The sequence below is a fragment of the Scyliorhinus canicula genome, chromosome 13 (assembly GCF_902713615.1).
Source record: "Scyliorhinus canicula chromosome 13, sScyCan1.1, whole genome shotgun sequence".
NCBI classification, from domain to species: Eukaryota; Metazoa; Chordata; class Chondrichthyes; order Carcharhiniformes; family Scyliorhinidae; genus Scyliorhinus; species Scyliorhinus canicula.
In genome coordinates, this window is record NC_052158.1 from 31,139,231 (window position 1) to 31,161,488 (window position 22,258).

The following is a 22,258-nucleotide window of genomic DNA, read 5'->3' on the forward strand; positions in this document are numbered from 1 at the left end:
ATGAGATGCACTGCAACAACTCACCAAGGCTCATTCGAAAGCGCCTTGAACACTGCGTCCACTGCCGCTTGTAGGGACAAGGGCAGGGAACGCGTGGGAAGAACTTGAATTGCGACTTTAACTGGAATTGACGCACATTTCTGACTCTAAACCGTACGATTGTTCCTTCAGTGTCACTGGGTCCAAACCCTGGAACCCCATGCCTAACAGGCTGCAGGTGAACCCACGTCAGATGTACTGCAGCAGCGTTTTGAAGTAGGCATACCGCCACCTTCTTGTGGTCAACTAATAATGGACATCTAGTACTGGTCGAGTGAGCTTATTCCATGAAATGATTTTGATTTGAAAATCCACATGCCACTACATTCATTTTACTTTGTATGAATGCGTCTCAGTTATAGACACACCAGAACGCCGTAATGTTTTTCTGATACTTATCTTTCATGAGGGAGTAACATGCGAAGAAGAGAATGAAAACGCCCAAAATTCTGGCACTGGTGTATAAATGTGTGTAGAACGTTGTTGGTTTTTCTGTGATCGGTTCTACCTGGAGCGTAACAAGACAGAAAAAGTCAAGAGGCTGTTACCCCAGAACAACACTTCCTATCTCCCGAACTCCACGCATGCTTGTTATACACTGTGACCCAACATGAACAAGTCAATTTCATGTAATTGCATTCAAAGCCATTTTAATGGGTGAAGAGAACTACAGATGAAGGCGTTTTAGTTTCTTAATCAATAATATTACCTATGCCTATTAATTGGGATCATGGCCTGAATTATTTCCGTTTTGTTTTGACGACGTTGGAAATATTGTAAACTATTACTGTTTTCAAAGTCAAATGTTATCGTGCCAATATGCTTAAAATAACCCCCAAAGCTCCTTAGACTGTAACGGTTGAAGAAGGCAGCTCACCAGCACCTTCTCAAGGGTAATTAGAGATATGCAATAAATGCTACCTTGGTAGCAAAACCCACATCCTCTGATTGGAATTTTAAAAATCTGCCTTCAATATACTACAGCAGAGACATAGCGCAAAGATATGTGTCAGTACGGGTGCATTAAATGGAAGGTGTGGCGTGAGCTGGAGAATGACAGAGCAGCAGGTTACGGCGAAGTTGATGATGATTGTTCTTTGCTCGCTTTCTGCGGAATACATTTACTTTGAAAGTTCTGCTTTTGTTAAGTCATGCAGCTAATCCGCTCTTGTATGTGCGTAAACTATTATAACTATATCGCCGTTCCATTACTGTAGCTGGGTGAAAATCCTGGAACTCCCTCCTCATCAGCAGTGTCGGTGTACCTACACCTCGGGGCGTGCAGCGGTTCAAGGAGGCAACTCACCACAGTCCTCTCAAGGGCAATTCATGATGGGCAAAAATTTCTGGGCGAACAAGCGATGCCGACATCGCTTGTTGGAAGAATAAAGAAAATAAATAAAGGTGTTGATGATCCGATGATGACAATTATTAAGCAGAGTGTCGTGGGTGGGAGGAGAAGGGAGGGGGCATGTTGGCAGTCGCCTGACCTATGTACAAGGCAGCCTAACATGGAGAAATAACATTAATCTGGTTTTCACTATATTTATACATTGTCATTACATGCAAGACCCTCCGCACATATCTGTCCTCATAAAGCTAGCGAGGGGTCGACTCAGTGATCACAAATCATACACAAATGGAAGGAGCAGTGCTCGGAAAGCTAGTGATTCGAAACAAACCTGTTGGACTTTAACCTGGTTGAGCAAGACTTCTTACTGTGCTCACCCCAGTCCAACGCCGGCGTCTCCCCATTACAAATGATAAATCACCTCACGGAGGACATTAAGTGTTGTTCCTGGTCCACATTTTCCCTGAGGTCCCAGCACTTCCACGTGGCAGTAATATATCCCTGAATCGTAAGGCATCAAGTCTGTTACAGTAATAGAAGCCTCCCTCTTGGCCCTGAAGACCTCTGCGATTGCTCGAGACACTCGCCCTCTTAATTCCACAGATTTCTCGCTGACTTCCAGTGTGTCGTTGTTGTTTTTGTACCATTTGAAGACACCGACTCCGGAGGGCCCTTCATACGTGCAGTTCAGCAGTACAGATTGCCCCTCAGTGGCGTTAATTAACATTGGATTTTGGATGACTGTGATGCTTCCTGCAACCATTCCTGTTAATGTATGAAAAGACAATATCTGAAGCACATGGAAGCGTGAAACCTTATTTCATCCCATGAAAATGAACGGTTGGGGTACAAAGAACATGACAAACCATTGGACAGCCTAGAAGCCCTTTGTGAAGCCCTTTGCCCGCATGGACATTATCACCAAAGACCATGGGAGGATGCAGGTGCGAAAGCAGTTTCTAAGCCGAGTAAAGATGACCATGTTGGCTGTATTTGCAGAGAACCGCGCAATTCCACAGCCACTCGGCCGGCGGGGAAATTCAGTCCCGTCAATTGCGATTCAATTTTCCCGGCAGAAGCACGCCTCCGCCCGTGGGCTTCCCGCCGGATTGGAGTGCCTTCAATCGAAAATCTCATTGTCAAGCAGCGGGAGTTTCCAATGCCGCTGCCAGCGAACTGGGAAACTGGGGAATCTCGCCCATATAATGTCCTCATAAAACCCGCTACGGCAGTATTAAGGCGGGAGCGGCGGGGATTCTCCAACTGGGGTCAATTTGAGTCGCTAATTCAAAGACTTTCAAAACACGGATGGATGTTATTCGTTGCATCATGCCCTTGCCGGTCTACATTTCTCATATTTTCCGGTGTATCGCCCATAACCGTGGAGGTGACGGTAGTGCAAGTGAATATCTAAATACTTCATAATTGTTCCGAGAGTTTCTGATTCAACTACTCTTTGAGGCAGTGAATATCAGACTCCCTTCATCCTCTGGACGAATACATTTCTCTTTAACTTCACCCTTGGCCTTCTACCTCTTCCCTTAAATCTATGGCCCCTGGTTATTGACCCGTCTACTAATGGAAAAGGCCCGTTTTCTCTCTACTGTACCCACGCCATCCAGCCTTTTATCAGGTTCCTTCATAACCTTCGCTGCTCCGAGGAAAACAGCCCCAGCCTAATCAAAGAAAAGCAAGCACTACAGATGCTCAAAATCTGAAATAAAAACTAAAGTGGTGGAAAATCTCAACAGGTCTGACAGCGTCTGTGGAGAGAGTTAAACTTAACTTTCTGATTGGATTGGATTGGATTTGTTTATTGTCACGTGTACCGAGGTACAGTGAAAAGTATTTTTCTGCAAGCAGCTCAACAGATCATTCGGTACATGGAAGAAAGGGAATTAAACAAAATTCAAGAAAATACATGAGAATACATAATAGGGCAACACAAGATATACAAAGTAACTACATAAATATTGGCATCGGGTGAAGCATACAGGGTGTAGTGTTAATGAGGTCAGTCAATAGAGCGTCATTTAAGAGTCTGGTGACAGTGGGGAAGAAGCTGGTTTTGAGACTGTTCGTGCATGTTCTCAGACTTCTGTATATCCTGCCCGATGGAAGAAGTTGGAAAAGTGAGTAAGCCGGGTGGGAGGGATCCTTGATTATGCTGCCCGCTTTCCGCCGGCAGCGGGTGGTGTAGATGGAGGCCATGGATGGGAGGCAGGTTTGTGTGATGGACTGGGCGGTATTCACGACTCTCTGAAGTTCCTTGCGGTCCTGGGCCGAGCAGTTGCCATACCAGGCTGTGATGCAGCCCAATAGGATGCTTTCTATAGTGCTGTAAAAGTTGGTAAGGGTTAATGTGGACATGCCGAATTTCCTTAATTTCCTGAGGAAGTATAGGCGCTGTTGTGCTTTCTTGGTGATAGCGTCAACGTGAGTGGACCAGGACAGATTTTTGGTGATGTGCACCCCCAGGGAATTTGAAACTGCTAACCATCTCTACCTTGGCCCCGTTGATGCTGACAATGGTGTGTAGAGTACTTTGCTTCCTGAAGTCAATGACCAGCCCTTTAGTTTTGCTGGCATTGAGGGAGAGATCGTTGCATTACACCACTCCACTAGGTTCTCTATCTCGTCGTTATTCGAGATGAGGCCCACTATGGTCGTATCATCAGCAAACTTGTAGATGGAGTTGGAACCAAGTTTTGCCACGCAGCCGTGTGTGTACAGGGAGTAGAGTAGGGGGCTAAGTACGCAGCCTTGTGGGGCACCGGTATTGAGGACTATTATGGAGGAGGTGTTGGTGTTCATTCTTACTGATTGTGGTCTGTTGGTCAGAAAGTCAAGGATCTAGTTGCAGAGTGGAGAGCCAAGTCCTAGGTATTGGAGCTTTTGGATTTGGAGGATTTGGAGTCCAAATCACCCTTCCACAGCTTAATTTAAAGAAAGCAGTCCATACAATCATTTCTCATAGCTCCAACCCGACAGCCCAGGCATCATCCTGGCAAATCACACCTGCAATTTCTCCAATACAATCACAACCTTCCTATAATTGACTTTATACATCCGTGCACCTGAAACAACGGTAAAATTCGTAGCAAATTCCCAGATGCCTTATCGGCTCCATCCAATTTACTTCTATTATTTGAATGAAGCTTCGGATAACTTGGAATTTTTCACGCTAGCTTTTTTTATGCCTCCCTCACGTGTTATTTTTCGTACAGACGTTCAAGGTGAACAATCACACCATTCTGTCCAATACCCTCGTTCGGTAATCACAATTCAAAACTCCGGCACCGTGAATAACAAAAAAAAACAATGGCATCCGATTTCTTTGGTATTGCATGTTTGCAAACCAGTGCCAAGGGCACTGAACAGATTGAACAGAGAATATAAACATAACGTTACAACTAGAAGCAGGGGAAGACACTTCTGTCCCGTGAAGCTGGTCCACCCTTGAATATGCTCATGGCTGATCCCGTCTCCACGCCTGCCCACTCGCCTTAACCCTTCATACCACTACTAATTAAAAATCTATTTATCTCCACCTGAAATGTGTTTAACGTCCCGGCGTCCATTGCATCCTGGGGCATATAATCCATCGATTCACGACTCTTGAGTGAAGTAATTCCTCCTAATTTCTTTTGTAAATCTGTCACCCCTTAGCCTAAAACTATGGCCTCTTGTTCTAGAATATCAAACAAGGGAGAACATCTACGTCTACCTTGTCAACCCGCTTTAGCATTTTATGTACCTCGATTAGATATCTTCACCTTCTTGTCAACTCGAGCGAACATAGACCTAAACTGCCTAATCTCTCTTCATACAACACGTCCTCCATTTCTGGAATCAATATAGTGAACCTTCTCTGAACTGCCTCTAATGTCCTTCCTCAAGTAAGGGCACCAAACTGTGCACAGTACTCCAGACATGGTCTCACTAATGCCCGAAACAGTTGCAGCAGCACTTCCTTATTTTTATACGCTAATGCATTAACATTGGAACCTCACTCCAACAACATATTATTTATCTAATAACAACAGAAAATGCTGGATAAACTCAGCATGTCTGGCAGCATTTGAGGTGAGACAAGATTTGTTAATGTTTTAGATGAATGAACAAAGAAAAGTACAGGACAAGAACAGGCCCTTCGGCCCTCCAAGCCTGTACCGACCATGCTGCCCGACTACACGACAATTTTCTACTTCCTGGGTCCGTATCCCTCTATTCCCATCCTATTCATGTATTTGACAAAAAGCACCTTAAATGTCACTATGGTCCCTGCTTCCACCAACTCCTCCGGCAGCGAGTTCCAGGCACCCACTATCCTCTGTGTAAAAAACGTGCCTCGTACATCTACTCTAAACCTTGTCCCTCGCATCTTAAACCTATGCCGCCTAGTAATTGACCCCTCTATCCTGGGGAAAAGCCTCTGACTATCCACTCTGTCTATGCCCCCCATTATTTTGTAGACCTCTATCAGGTCGCCCCTCGACCTCCGTCGTTCCAGTGAAAACAAACCAAGTTTATTCAACCGCTCTTCATATATCTGAATGACCCTTCTGTAGAAGTGTAATTTAGGTTCCTATTCCATGTGTTGTTCCAGAGGAGTGATGAGAGCTAGACATACTGTTCTGTCCATCAGGGAGTTGATAGCTCTCGTTTGCCCAGCGAGGTGAAGTTGGTGTTACAATGCCATTCTATGAAGACCGGAGCAGTGTCCAGTGCGTTGGCCCAACATTCATTGCTAATTAACTCCAGTGAAACTGCCTGGCGTCAAAAGCTTGGAATTCCCTCTCTAACAGCACTGCGGATGTACCTACACTACGTGTATTGGAGTTGATCAAGAAGGCAACTCACCACCACCTTCTGAATGGGCAATTAGGGATAGGCAAGAACTGTTGTCCTGGGTAGCATTGCACAAATTAATTATTTTTTAAAAAATTACTTCTTTTGCTCGAGATTTACTGGCGTGAATTCCCCAGTAGCGCTATTCCCTGTGATACTCAATGAGGTATGATGCATTTCCCAGGTACGGATGAGACCGTAAGACCACAAGATGTTGGAGCAGAAGTTTGCCATTGGGCCCATCGAGCCTGCTGTCCCATTAAATGAAATTATGACTGTTTGATATGAGAATCCTCATCTCCACTTCTCCGACTTATCCCATAACCCTTGATTCCTTTACTGTGTATCTCAGCTTTGAACGTACTTAAGGACGCAGCCTCTACAGACCTCTACGGTAATTCTTTTCTGCCGTTCTCACTCTAGGCGGAGGGCAATCCTCAACCTGCCCTCACCGACCCCCGCAGAAATTGCGTTATTTATACCTTGTGAGATTAACTGCAAACTTGCGCTGTTACTTTTTGGCAGGTAGAATGAAGTGAATCCAACGTCCCAGAGACGAGTTTCCAAGGCAAGTTTTGTGCCTGTGCGTTTTCTCCCTTGAGAATTAGAAATCGTTGCTAAAGCATTTATAGCATCCTGGCTGCAAGATTGACAAAATCAATTCTCAGTGACGGCCCTCTGCCTTTCTCTGCCGGTAAATTCCAAAGTGCTCCTGCTAAGGCAGGTGAAACAAACACAGCAGATATGTCATAAAAACACACGCGCTATCTACTTCCTGTGATCGTGGTCTGCATTGAAAATAATAGTGACTGATGAAGCTCTCGCTCGTCAAAGGGTTCAGAGCGAGAGGGCGCAGATAGGAAGTGATTTGCAAAAGAACCAAATGGAATGTGTTTAAAAAAAATTCACACAGTCATTGTTTGGGGTCTGGAATGCGCTATCGTGATGAGATCGATCAACATCAAATTGAACTGTGGGACAGGCTAGAGAGGCTAAATTGCCTACTCCTGCTCCTAGGTATTATGTTCATCTGTTCTTATATTCTAAGAAAGCACTATTCTATCTAATTCCACCTTCCAACTCTTCGTCTGTAGTCCTTTCGGTAGTAGCACTTCAAGCACCTATCTGGTCTTCTTGCTCAATAAGGGAATTTCATAATTGATATGGGGATCAAAGATGGGGAGAAGGCAGGAAAATGGGGATGAGAAACATATCAGGCATGATGGAATGGTGGAGCAGATTCGATGGGCAGAATGGCCGAATTCTGCTCTTCTATCTTATGGTCTTAGGAAGTGTGGTGGAGATAATGATTCCAGGTTAAAAGCAAATTACTGCGGGTGCTGGTATTTGAAACAAAAACTGGGAATATTGGAGAATCGCAGCAGGTCTGACAGGATCTGTGGAGAGAGAATGGAAGTAACGTTTCGAGTCTGGATGATTTTGACATAGATTAAAGTCAAGTATTTTCTGTTGATGATTCCAGGGACTGCGAAAATGAAACACAATTGCCCACAACTATCAATGAGTAGAACAGAGAAAGGCTTACGCTAATGATCTCCTAATAGCTGACATTACTACCGCTATGCATGTACTGCAATCCACGATTCTAATTCAGTTTTTGGAATTTTATCCGTGTGCTCATGTTACTTTTATGACGCTTTGGCTGAAATTGGACTTGGCTCACAAAACGTCCCAAGTTTGTTCCAAGAATATTTGTCAAACTAAGTTTGACAGTGGTTTTTTTCTCTGGAAGAGCACAGATGTAACATAGTCACTCATTTCAAGCGCAGTGCAGTAGTATATTCCCTCCAAACCATTGCAACGCTGCACTGCCGGACCACTCCGTATTCTTTGCCCCGCCCCCACAAGGCTCAGAGAGCTTCACCTGAAGCAAAGAGCTGCTGTTCCCACACCGATTAATTGATGGTTGGTAATGGAGCAAATAGCGCCACCTAGTGTCGTTTGCTTTTTCGGTTACAAATAAGGTAAATCAAGGGAACAGAGTGTGTCATGTCTCTTCAAAGAAAATTCAAGTATTGCTTATGTCGGATTTATAAAATTTCGACAGGAGCCGAACAGAAAGGATGCAGGATTGAAGTTCCCCATTCACTGAAGGAATCTAGAAGAAAGGGTCACAGTCTCGGGTTAGGCCATTTAGAAACCACGCAGGAGTACGGTGTTCAGATAGATGATCGGCCATGAAGACATTGAATGGCAGAGCAGCCTCGAGGGGCCAAGTGACCTAAGCCATAGAACAATAGAATTCCTACAGTTCAGAAAGAGGTCATTCAGCTCATAGAGGCTACCCTGGCCAGGGTACTCTCCCCCAGCCCACTCCCCGCCTTATCGCCGTAATTCCACCTGACCTGCACATCCTTGGGCACTAAGGGACAATTGACCATGACCATTACAACTAACCTGTACATATTTGGATTGTGAGAAGACACCGGAGCACATGGAGAAAACTCACACAATCACCCACGGCCAGAATCGGACCCAGGCCCCTGACGCTGTGAGGCAGTAGTTCTAACCACTGTGCCACCCCCCGAAAATACATAAACAATTGAAATAAAATTAGGGGGCAATGGAGAGCATAGTCGATTACATTAGAACACCAACAGTGCATCTCTTCTGTCGGTTGCGAGGCGGGGCGGATTTGGGGGGTTTGGGGATGCGAGGAGGGGGGATCAATCCACCAACTGATAGTTTGTACACCTCAGATTTTGGAGTAGCTCTTCCAGAATTAGGCTCCGATGAGAATGCCATGCGGAGCAGGAAATCTTGGTGATCGCCATTAACAAACGTGCTGAAATTGGTGATGGAGCACAGCTATAAATATGGTAAGCAGTTCAGACAGGAAACTTCTGGGGGCAGCCAGCATCTGAGCAGTCACACAAAAGCCGTTCCCTCCTCGACTACGGCCTTTTAACCCCAGCATACGAGCTCCAAAAGTACCGACAATCACCCAGTCTCCGAGCCGGCAGCCGCACGAGGTGGCAATGGAAGGGCGAGGGGTCGTCTCCACAAAGTTCTTAGCACAGACCCGGGCACTGATGGACAAGCTTGAGGGCTTCTTCACCTCCGAGTTCCAGAGACACAGGGAGGAGAGTAGAAGTGACCTTCTGGCATTCACGGAAACGGTAGTGGAAGTCGCGCGCGACGACCCCCATGGCGGAGGCAATGGCCAATATGGAGCGCAGACTAGAGGCCCAGGAGTCAACCATAAGGGACCTCGAGAGGCCACCGCGGACCATGGGGACCGAATTGCAGCACACAAGGCTCAGGTGGTGCTAAAGGAAAAAGTCAACGACCAAGAGAACAGATTGTGTCGATATAATTTAAGGATCATGGCCTCCTGGAAGAAATGGAGGGGAGGAACACAACGGAGTACATAATGGCGAAGTTTGTTAGCGAGGAGAGTTTCGTCACGCCCCTGGAGGTATACCGCACTCTCAGGTTGTTTCTGCAGGGACCAGAGCAAGAGAACCGCCGCGAATGATAGTCATCAGGCTCCATTGGTGCCAGGTGAAGGAGCAGATCTTGAGGAGGGTGGGAAGCGCGAGAGGGTGCAAATGCAAGGCGATTCCATCCGCTGTACCAAGAGGCAATAATAATAATCGCTTATTGCCATCAATAGGGTTCAATGAAGCTACTGTGAAAAGCCCCTGGTCGTCACATTCCGGTGCCTGTTCGGGGAGACCGGTACGGGAATTGAACCCTCGCTGCTTGCCTTGTTCTGCATTACAAGCCAGCTTTTTACCCCACTGTGCTAAACGAGCCCCTATGGGGTACGAGGGAAGGGGATATAAACGGATATTGGGTCAGAACCGGCCAAGTATCGCGTTGAATTCAGTGCTGCCAAGTCCACCCGGTACAAAAGTGTGGTGCAGTTTGGAGGTCTCTACTTTGCCAAGCTATGGGCAACATACCAGGAGAAGCGACATTACTTCGACATCCCAGAGGAAGCCAACAAGCCTGCACAATAAATAGTTTTGGCAAACAAAGACAGAGCAGAATGGCCAGAACGCGGGCTGCAAAAAGACGAGAGGGTCCGGGACAAACACATGCAAAATGTGGAGAAAGCAGGTGCAGGGCTGGGGCTGTGGAGTGCGGGGGAGGGGGGGGGAGACGTGTGGGGGGATGGTCGACGTAGGTTAAATTGAGGAACCTGACTAGTAGGGTAGCCTCTACAATAGCGAATACGGTGGTGTACGGGAGAACAACAAAGGAGGAGGCCGTGGCCCACCTCCCAGGAGGGAGGGAGTGCCTGGAAGAATGGAGGGAAATGTCAGTGCATGGGAAAGGATGAGGAAAAAAACGGGTGGTCCCGGGTTGCAGAGAATGGGGTTAAAGCGGAGGGTGTGCTGGGAGGGCAGTGGATATGAAGGGAGAAACATGAGAGGCGTCAGGGTAAGGGGATGGGGATAAAACATGGTTGCAGCAGAAAACAAGTCGAGAAAGAGTAAAAGAGGAAGTAGCCAGTGGCCATCTTGCAGTCGGTAAAGAGATCCCGAGTCCTCGCCCATCTCAAGAGTCGAAGGGTGGTCGTAGCTTTCCTCCCGGAAACAAGCCTAAGAGAGGGAGACTGACAGCTGGTAAGGAAGGGCTGTGTGGGACAAACATTTAATTCATGTTTCGACACCAGGACAGGGGAGGTGCCCATACTATTCAAAAGGACTGTTCCATTCACAACAATGAGCATAGTGACGGACCCAGTGTGGCAACATGTGATGGTCAACGGTCCCCTGGAAGGGACCCCGGTAGTCTGGGAAAATATACCCTGAACTAGAATGACGGAGAATTCGTCAAGAAAGTGATGGCCGCAATACCAGACCTCGACACCCACCGATGTATGGGGGGCGGTGTTTTAACTGTGTTCTAGCCCCGATATTGGACAGATCTAACTCCAGGAGATGAATCATGTCACGCACAAGACATGTGCATCTTCATGAAGCAGATTTGGAAGGAGGGTATCTGGTAGACCCCTAAAGGTTTCACCACATGAGAAAAAAATAATTGTCCTTCTTCTCCAACATGCGGAGGCCTACTGACTGATAGATGTCTATGTTGTAAGGAAAAGTGTGATGCAAGTGGCAACAAAGGCAGAATAATCCTCAATTGTAATCGGCGACCGTTTTAATGCATCACACAGGTATGAGGTAGGAGAAAAGCCCCGCAGCGCCGTACAGCCCCACATAGGCTGGATGCAGAGTTAATCGTCCATAAAGAATTCTGTGCCAAAATATGCCAAGCCTGTGATGTATCCTGCAAACAGAATGGGGAGGTGTCACCCTCCACGTTCTCGGATGCAATGAAGGTGGTGATCAGGGGTGAAATCATATCCCCTAGGGCCGTTAGGGACAAGAAAGGAAGGACAGCAGCTGACCCACTTCGTTCCTGGAGGTGGATCGGCGGTATTCCACGGTCCCAACCATGGAGTTGCTGGCCGAGAGGAAAAAGCTGCAGATGGAATGTTACCTGCTCTCCACATGGAAGGCAGTCCGCCAGCTCCATCAGGCACTGGGGTGCCTTCTACGATCAAGAAGGCATACCGCATGCTGGCAGATCAGATGAGAAAACAGGCAGCCATGAAAGAGAAAGCACGTTAGGGACAGAAAGGGTAAGACGATAGCGGACCCAATAAAGATTAACGAGGCCTTTACAATCTTTTACCAAGGGTTGTACACCTCCTAGATGTCTCAGGGATGGAATAGTTCCTCGACAGACTGGACCTCCCGGTGGCAGGGGAAGAGAGGAAGCAAAGGCTGGAACAAATGCTAACAAAAGAACAAATGCTGACCAACGCTGACCCCGCACGTACAGGAGATGTCCAACCCTCGATATCATTGATCTTCAAAAGGGACAAACACCCGGCAGAGTGTGAACCATACAGACCCATGTCTCTCCGAAGTACATTTGCAAATGACCGAGCTAAAGCACTGGCGAGGCCCCTGAAGAGCTGTGTGCCAGAAGTGATCAAAGACGATCTTACCGGGCAGGCAACTAACAGAGAACATCAGACACCTGCTGAATGTAATAATGGACCACATCCCAGTGATGACACCAGAGGCGACTGTCTCCCTGAACGCTGACAAAGCATTTGATTGAGTAGATTGGAGGTACGTCATGGAGGTGTTTGAAGTGTTTGGTTGCGGAGTACAGTTCACCATGTGGGTGAACCTCCTTTCCAGTGCTCCGACAGTGAGCATTTAAACGAACGCCACCAGATCCAAATACTTCCAGCTGCACAGTGGAATGTCAGGTGTTCCTGCTATCTCGGCTCTTGTTTGCACTGACAATCGAAACACTGGCCATTGCCCATAGATTGGAAGATTGGTGGATGGGCATAAGGAGAGGGGCCAGAACACATTGATTCTTACTCTAAATGCCACTCCACGTTTCGAAGCCCCAGCCTGCAGGGGAAACAGGACTGGCCTCCTTTGGAAGTTCGGTGCCTTCTCAGGTTAGAACCTCAACTTGCAAAAGAACAAAATCTTACTGGTGAACCTGTGAGAGGGGGAAGCGAAGCTCGAGGAACGGCCATTTAAAGTGAGCCAAACGAAGTGCAGGCCCTGGGGATCCAAGTGGCCCGCACCTGCAAGAAGCTCCACAAATGCAACCTCCAGCCTGGTCGAGGAATTGAGGATTAACCTGCACAGATGGGACTCCCTCCCTCTTCCGCACTTGGGGAGGGTACAGACGGTCAAAATGAACGTGCTGGCAAGCTTTCGCTTCGGATTCAGATTACTCCCGCTCTTCATTCCCAAATCCTTCTTCCTCAGGTCGACAGGTTAAACATGACCTTCGTAGGATACATAAGGTACAGCAGGAAAGCACGTGGAAGGCCTGGCGCTACCGAATCTTCTGCTTTACACCCAGGTGGCAAAAGAGGGGTGGCTAAGACAACCGAAGGTGGACTGTGTCTGAATGGAGGCGGCCTCCTGCACGGGAACGTATCTCTGAGCACTGGCTGCCGTAACAGTCATGCCCCACCCCCACCACAAATACATCAGGAGTCCAGTGGTAGTTGCCAGCACCTTAATGACATGGAACCAGTTCAAACGCCATTTTGAACATGGTGAAATGTCAACTCAGGTTCCCATCTACAACAACAACAAGTTTGGAATCGCGAGCATCGACGTCTCATTTGAGACGTGGAGGCAGGTCAGAGTGACACTGAGAGGAGAGGACATGTACTTGGATGATAGACTGGTGATTCTGCGGAGACCCACAAAGAGGCTCCAACTCCCCTAGGGAGGAGAGTTCAGATACCTGCAGCTGCGTGAATTACTTAATAAAGAGACAAAAACGTTCCGACAAAGTAGCTGATCGATTCTGCCCCTCAGCTTAAGTTGTCTCAATGCAATTAGTCCCTATGTTTCGTGCCTCCGTGTAAGTAGTCCCTGGATTCTGCCCGTCAGTCTAAGTGGTCCTTGAATTCAGTCTCTCAGTGTAGCTGGTCTCTGGATTTTGTCTCTGAATTTAAGTCGCCCCCGGATTTGATCCGTCGGTGTAAGTGGTCCCTAAATTTGGTGTCTCAGTGTATGTGGTCTCTGGATTTGGTGTTTCATTTTAACTGGTCTGTGGAACTGTCTCTAAATGCAAGTGATCTATGCATTCTGTGCCTCAGTGTAAGCTGTGCTTGGATTTGGTCTATACGTGTATGTGTCCCCTGGGTTTAGTTGCTCAGTGTAAATAGTCCCTTGATTTTTCTCTCTCGTTGAAAGTGGTCTCTGGATTTTGGCTCTCAGTTTTGAGGCCCCTCGATTCTCTGTCCCAGTGTAAGTGGTGCATTAATTTGTTCTCTCAATATAAGTAGTACCTAGTGTTTTTTTTTTATCTCAATGTAAGTGGCTCCTAGATACTGACATGCTGTAGATCCATTTAGAATTGATGGAAAATGACCCACCGATGGTGTGGCGTGGCAGCACAGTGGTACTGGCTCACAGCACCGGGGTTCAATTCCGTCCTTGGGTGACCATCTGCGTGGAATTTGCAATCTCGCCTGGTCTGCGTGGGTTTCCTCTGGGTGCTTCTGTTTCCTCCCACAGCCCCAAGCTGTAGATTGACCATGCTAAATTAAGCCTCAGTGTTCAGGTTTGGTTACAGGAATAGGGCAGGGTGGACCAGTGAGTGGATACGGGTAGGATGCTCTTTTGGAATGTCGGTGAAGATTCGATAGGCCGAAGACACTGTTCGGTTTCTATTATTCTATTCTATGATTATATAGTTCAGCACAATTTCCTCCTCAAGCGACCAACTCTGAAGCAAAAGATGACGATATGCTCAATTATGGTTTGTTGCATATTTGTTGCATAGTTTTGTCGCAAGGTAGCAGCGAGCATTGGGTACATCTTGGCTTTCACAGTATGGGCGCTAGATCTGGGAAGAGGAGGAAAGGAGGGGGTAAAAATTGGATTTTTACACCCGAGAAACATGAAGGCTGGATTTTATTTTAATGATGATAAATAGAAAGTCCAAAGATGTGCGGGTTAGGTGGATTGGCCATGCTAAATTGCCCGTAGTGTAAGGTTAATGGGGGGATTGTTGGGTTACGGGTATACGGGTTACGTGGGTTTAAGTAGGGTGATCATTGCTCGGTACAACATCGAGGGCTGAAGGGCCTGTTCTGTGCTGTACTGTTCTATGTTCTATGAAACGGCGGCAAATTATTTTGGAGGGGTTGGGGCTTCCCATAAGTGTAACATCTGGATATCAAAGGCTGCCATCTATCTTTCATCTGAGGTGGTGTTTGAATGGGAAGAGCTTTCGGAGCATAAGAGTACAGGAATTCGGAGCAGAGATAGGTAATTCGGAACTTCGAGCCTGCTCTGCCATTCAATCAGGTAATGGCGGATCGCTTCCTGGACTTCACACCACCTGTTCCCTATATCCATTTAACCCATTTTTTATAATCAGAAATTTATCTACCTCCTTCTTGAAACCATTTAATGGCTTTGATTCTACCAAGCTGTGGGGCAGCGAGTTCCACAAATTCACCACCCTCTGCGGGAAGTAGTTCTTCCTCAGTTCAGTCCAAAACGTACCTTTCAACCTATACATGTGACCTATTGTAAACTTCTACAAAGTGAACTGTATTACACATGCAACAGGTAACATTTCTTCGGGTGATACTACCCCCTCCCCTCCAATTTCCCACCTTGACTTTGGTGGACTTTCAATGGAACTCAACACAGAACATAGAAAATGCAGTGCAGAAGGAGGCCATTCGGCCTATCGAGTGTGCACAGACCCACGTAAGCCCCCACATAATTCCACCTTACCCCCATAACCCAATAACCGCTCCCAACCTTTTTGGACACTAAGATAATTTAGTATGGTCAGTCCACTTAACCTGCACGTCTTTGGCCTGTGGAAGGAATCTGGAGTACCCGGAAGAAACCCACACAGACACGGGGAGAATGTGCAGACTCCGCTCAGACAGTGACCCAGCGGGGTATCGAATTTGGGACACTGGTGCTGTGAAGCGACAGTGCTATCTACCTGTGCTACTGGGCTACCCTAAACATTAGGAATTACATATTTCTTCATGGTTACACTGATCTTGTGCCGACGTCGTCACATAAATAGGGAGATATTCCTCGGAGAAGTAACTCTTCTCTTAAACTTAATATAGAAGAGATATTTTAATTCGGGGAAAAAAAGTTAAATGTAAAATCAACAGGATGTGTCGACTGTGGGATAACGTCTATTATGAAAGTTTTAAATGCGGTTTTAAGTTATGATAACACTCTTGTCGACGAAGCTGGTTAACAGGGACAGTAATTAATATAAAGTTAAAAAAAAAACATTCAGCTGCCAGGTCCTTCGACCTGGAGGTGGGGGTTAGTGCTGGTGCTGGTGGTGGTGCGGGGTGGGGGGAGGGGGGAGGGGGTGGGGCAGCAAAGTGATTATGTTGTTGACATCAATTTTGAAAGAGCTATGAAGGTGTTTATTCAGATGCGCTAGCAAAGCCTAACACAGGGGGCAAATACATTTTATACAAATGTGCCACAATGTCCAAATTATTACCAACGTTTCTTGTGTTGAAACATTGGACAATCCACATTCTCGTAACTTGTGCTCCACGTGAATGAATCCTGCTCAGGAAGGTGGAAGGACAAAAAATCCTCTGGGTCTTCAATAGCGGCTTCCTCCAATCAACCATTGAAGATCAGGTGGACCAATCACTGGGGGTAGTTGCAGACGTTCTGCTTACTTGACCGTGGCATATAGCACAGCTTGTTGGTTCAGACAGCGCTCTGTTCGGCGGCTCTCCTGCAGATTCAGCTGGGCGTACTGCATCTTATCATCTCCCTCTCTCTATTGTGTGTAAAATGTATCAGTTACAGATGGAATATTTCAAAGTGGACACAACGTTGGGAATCAAAGACAACAACTCTCTCACAGCCTCAGGCATATTGTGCAGTCTCAATCATCTATAATTCAACCCTTCAAGCATTCTCAAGAAACAGCGTAGAAGATTGCGTATGACACCTGGTATAGTGAAGTAGGCGGCATCACAAGGTATTTCTGCTCTTTTGGATATATTTAATTACGCCAAAGTTGCAGCATTAAATAAAATTTATAACAAAAATAAATAAGGAACTAGTCTGCGTTTGTAAGAATGTTGTAAAAATGTATGTATTGACAAGCAATTCACACTCCAAACGTACGAACCGTGGCCCCATGGAAGGGAAACACATTCTGGCACGCATGCCTTCCTATTTAGTAAGATCATGGTTTACGTTCGGCAGCACGTTGATTTTTCCTTGAATAATCTGCCCCATCTCAGTCTTCAATATACTCATCGACTGAACATTCTGGGCTAGATATTCACCAATGCAGAACTGGAGACACTACTGCACGCCATGGAGAAGAGGGAGGCTACTCTGTAGCCCAGACTGGGAAGGAGGTTGCCACACGCTGCCGTAAACCGGGCGTGGGTACTGGGGGGAGATACTGGGCTGGATTCTCCGCTGCCGGGAAGCTCCGTTTTGCTGTCAGCCGGGGGGTTTCCCGACGGCTGTGAGGCTACACCAGAATGGAAACCCCCATTGACCAACCGGCGAAACAGAGCACCCCCCTGGCGGGGTGAACCTGAAATCTGGCACGGCAGGATGGAGAATCCAGCCCGCTATGTGTGAAGTGGGCAAGACCACCAGGTCTGGCCAACAGTGCTGCAAGAAACTGCATGCCCTCAGTGCCTCCCCGGTAAACAGACAGCACTCTGCACCTGGCACTAACCACTGCCCCAAACACCCGCAACACCTACCCACCTACCCACTGCCCACCCCCCCCCCTCGCCCTCCTCCATCCAGTGGCACACGAAATTCCATCCTGCAGCACCTGCTTGCACACAAACAGGCTGCCATGACTATGTTCCCTGGCCACCAAGGCCGCCAGCTGAACACAGCCTGTGCTGCATGCGTCTGTCTGTGTAACACTGTGCATTTGCAGTCTCCCCCCTCCCCACCACCTCTCGCAGAAGTCGGCCCACAACGGCCGTGAGAGGGAAAAGACAGGAGTGGGACTGCTGGACCACTGGCCCCTTACCACAGTAGAGCAGAGTGCACTGCATCTGGTCAGGAGGCCTGTGGAGGGGGCAATCGCTGAGGTGGAAGACAGCATCGGTCAAGGAAGTGAGACCCCGCAGGGTTGTAGTTCCCGATCGCGCACCTGGCGCCACTCCTGCAAACACCTCCATTGCCGCTCAGCACATGAGCACACTGCTCCCTTCGCCACCCCCACCCTCACCCGCCCCCCAAAAGCATCACCCACCACCAGCCCCCCCACACCACTTCCACCACCACCACCACCCAGCCCCCTCCACCATCACTACCCACCAACCTAACCCACGGTCCAATAATGCATCTTGTCTTGTGTCTTGCAGGATCTCCTAGCGATGAGACACGTATCTCTGGTGCCACCCGCCCCTCCGACAACCACAACACCAGGAGGAAAGCAACAAGGAGGACGAGGCGGACAACGATGGGAGCCCTCGACCCGTAGCCTGATACACGGCAAAGCACCAGTCCTGGGATGACACAGGCTTTCCATCACAGCTGTGTCCAACACCCTCCATCATCCCAGAGACACACACCTCGGTTGGGCATGTTAGTTCGGAGGCTCCTGGGTAATTATCTGGAGTGCACCATATATGGGCAGCGGTACATCTGATGGAGGTAGGAAACCAGAGGGGGTGGATGGTCAAAGGAGCGGTATATCAGGTTGAGGTAGGACCCCCGAGGGCATCCCACTCCCAGGGACTAGCTGCTGTCCGGGCAGATTTTGGGCTTCTATAAAGGATAGTCCGAGCTATAGTGGAGATGCTGTCACAGAATCAGGGACAACATGACGTGGTGATGGCAGCCATCCATTTTAGGAGTCCAACCGCCTGCAGGAGGTGGTGGCAACCATGTGTGCCACCCAGGTCAACACTGAACGGGTAGTGTCCCTGCTGGAGGCCTTGAGGCGAAGGTTCAATTTGGCCATGGGTCAATATGCTCACGGTCTGGGGTACTGTGCCATCGGCGGCTGAGGCCCAGGACAGGGCTGCCCCATCACTAGCAGCCTTGTACCAGAGCCCCATGAACATTGCAGCGGTGCTCCAGATCATGGCCCAGTCACAGCAGGCTATGACTGAGGGAATCCTCGGCATTGCCCTGGCGCTGGCCAACGTGGTACTGATGCAGAGGGACATGGTACAGACTTTGGCTGATGTGGCAGAGACCCAGATGATGGTGGTGCCGTCATAGCGTGATGTGGCAGAGTCCCAGTGGGAGCTTGTTTACTCCCTGTGCTCCATGGCAGCAAGTGTCGAAACTCTGGTCGGGACAGGCATGGGATTCCAAGACTAGCAGCGGCCGGTGATGAAGGAACCACAGGAATAAGTTGCACTCGCACCCCATCCCGTGGAGTAGCACAGAGGTCACCAGTCACCCCGAGGGAGGAGGAAATGATGGGGCTCGTGCTGATGACTCTCGCAGGGGAGGTGCCAGAACACCGCAGTGGTTCAGACTCCAACCTCCTGTACCTGGAGCATCTTATGGGCAGTGGCCAGAACAGGACGGCACAACGCCACCCGTGACACCTGAGCAGCACCCGGATGCAACCACATCTAGACGCCGCACAAGGCAGCCACCAAAGCGGACCCAAGACACATTGCAGGAATTGCTGCAGATGTACTGCCTGGGAATCCACCTAGGCATAGCATTAAGGCCAGTAATGTCTGAAAGGTAGATAGCGTTATGGGTTAGAACACAAAGTGATATATTTCAGTTCACTTATTCAAATTAAACACATGTTCGCAATGTTACAAACTGCCTTGATGCTCTGTCAGACATGTTTGATGGATGGGCTGGACTAGGCTGGCCACACAGAGAGTTTTCCTCAAATACCTTCCAAATCTCCTACCACACCTTTAATCTGTGCCCCCAGTTTATTGACCCCCCCTCTTTTAAGGAGAAAAGTTCCTTCCTATCTACCCGATTAATGTCCCTCATAATTTTGCATTCCTCAATCAGGTCCCCCCGTTTCGCCTTCTCTGCCCCAAGGAAAACAACAACAGCTGATTGGATTCGGAAACCCTAAAAAAATCCATGCCCCCCAACCCCTTAGTGACTGCCTCTGGAATTCTGCCATCTTTGTCGCCGTTTCTATTGTTTTTCAAATTGCCGCCACTGTGCGTGAGAATTGGATTTGGGACGAGCCGTAATGCAAGCTCCGTGCCTGCGTGGCAAGTTGGCATCTGACTTACACCCTGAAAAGGAACAGCTGAAGTCCTCAAACTGCGTTTCATTGTTTGTTGTTTTAGTTTTGCACAGTTAATGAAGAGTTTTTGCATTATAAGTTAGCTGGAGTAATAATTAACGAGGTTTAGCGAAGACATGAATAACCCAACATACCTGATTTGTGCTGCGCTCGAAGCTGACACAATTGGGCTCTGTAAAACAGAGGGTAAGCAGAGGTACATATTGTATTTGAATAAACAATACAATAAAATGCAATACGATAGACTGCAACATAATATTATAACGTGTAACAGAACCTGATTTGTCGAACACAATGCAATGATAGATATAAAAGCAAAAATAGTGCGGATGCTGAAAATCTGCGACATAAACAGAAAATGCTGAAAGAATCCAGCAGCTGTGGCAGCATCCTGGACAAAAGTAATGAATGAAATCGAGCCCTGATGAGTTCTTCAGAGCTCTGTTATCTCTTTCTCTCCAAGGCTCCACGGCAGTTATCTTTTTTGCAATAATAAACATGATAGGTTTTCACACGATGGACAATGGAAAATACTTTTTAAAAGAGTGATGAGGCAATGGGGAGGCAGTAGCGTAGTGGATTGTTTTTGTCGCTGGACGAATAGTCCAGAGACCCAGGGTAATGCTTTAGGGACACAGGGTCGAATCCCCAGCTCAGCAGATCCTGAAATTTGATTTCAATAAATAAAAATTGAATGATGACAATTAAACCATTGTCCCAAAAACGCACACGGTTCCAACAGAGGGTAGTACTGAGAAGCATTCAGGGAGAAATCAATGCAGTCACCGCAATTGGGAGGGAACTGAGGAGTAGGACCCTTGCGCTCAACAGGAGGAACAACGTCCACTTGATGGTGGTACTAAGAGGATTCTGGGAAAAATCAGCCGCAGTCACCACAACTTGGAAGGAGATTGAGGAGGGCCCACTGCAAAATAACGGAATAGCGCCAAACATTGCATTGCTGTAGTGTTTCTATCCCTCCCTCCTCCTGAAACCGCCCAAAATCTGGGAGAAAGACTGTTCTTTCAGAGTGCACCAGACCTGCGAGGAATACTGTTCTGTGTGGATTTAAGAAGGCCGCTGATTGATGAGTACGTCCTCATGAGTAGTTTCAATCTATTGAAGTAATTTCGTATTTAATAGAGGGTTGCTCCTGACAGTTGGTGGGATATTCTGCCTGTGACATGTGGTCAATTATGGATGCGAACAGCATCCCTTGCAATTACATTTGCGGGAAGTGTAACCAGCTGCACTTGCTGAATGAATGGATTGATTTGAGCCGCAGCAGCAGATACTTAGGAGCAACGAAATGGCAGAAGCGTCATAGATAGACGTTATAGAGACGAGGTCATATCCAAGGTTCAGGGGGATAGATGGTTGAAGTGTAGACGGGGCAGGCAGTCAGTTCAGGAGCCCCTTGTGGCTGAAACCCTCTCTAACAAGTATTCCGTTTTGGATACCCATGAGGGGGTGGCCCATCATGTGACCGCAGCAGCAGTAGCCAGAGCTGTGGCACAACGGCTAGCCATGCTATACGTGAGGTGGGGGGGAGGGGCAAGCACTGGGGTTTTAATATTCAAGGGCAAGCATGGGGGCTCCTGCGGTCGTGAAAGAGACCCCAGAATGGCTTGTTATCTCCCTGGTACCAAGTTAATGAATGCCTCTGAGCGAGAACAGGGCATCCTGAAACGGGAGGACAGACAGCAAGATGCCATTGTCCAAATGACTGGAGGTGCAGCAATGTCCTGAAAAGACATTAGAGGGAGTTAGGTCGTAAACTAAAATACAGGACATCTACGGTAGTCATTTCAGGATTCCTCCCCAGCACGTGTGAGTGAGGCGAGGAACAGAGTGACACGAGAGTTGATCACGTGGCAAAGGAGCTGATGTTGCGGGGAGCACTTCAGATATGTGGACCATTGGGATGCCTTCCATTGGGACTTGTGCAAGAAGAATGGGTTGCACCTAAGCTGTAGGGGCAGCAATATCCTGGACGGGAGGTTTGCAAATATGATTCGGGAGAGTTTAAACTAGTATGGCAGGTAGGTGGGAACCGGCGCACCAGGCTATCTCGTGCGGTGTCTGGGAAAGAATTTTAGACTAATAAAATACAGCTAAGAGGGACAGCAAGCAGTGGAAGGTCGCTGAACTGAGTTGGAGGTCCAGCATGCGTTTACTTCAACGCATCAACAATAAAAGGTAAAATGGATGAGCCTGGATTAATGTCGGAAATCATGACTGTTG

The 22,258-nt window shown here is 47.8% G+C and overlaps 1 protein-coding gene across 1 annotated transcript in view; it reads right to left on the reverse strand.

The window, feature by feature from the left end:
* Positions 1 to 391: 391 nt before the first annotated feature.
* Positions 392 to 22,258, reverse strand: part of LOC119975537 — a 34,744-nt gene continuing 12,877 nt past the window's right edge. The window contains exons 6-11 of the mRNA XM_038815329.1: positions 20,149 to 20,186; positions 16,461 to 16,564; positions 14,503 to 14,623; positions 3,000 to 3,066; positions 1,812 to 2,155; positions 392 to 547 (exon numbers count right to left, since the gene is read on the reverse strand). Coding sequence (XP_038671257.1) covers positions 392 to 547; positions 1,812 to 2,155; positions 3,000 to 3,066; positions 14,503 to 14,623; positions 16,461 to 16,564; positions 20,149 to 20,186 — 830 coding nt within the window. The remainder of the gene's footprint in view (positions 548 to 1,811; positions 2,156 to 2,999; positions 3,067 to 14,502; positions 14,624 to 16,460; positions 16,565 to 20,148; positions 20,187 to 22,258) is intronic.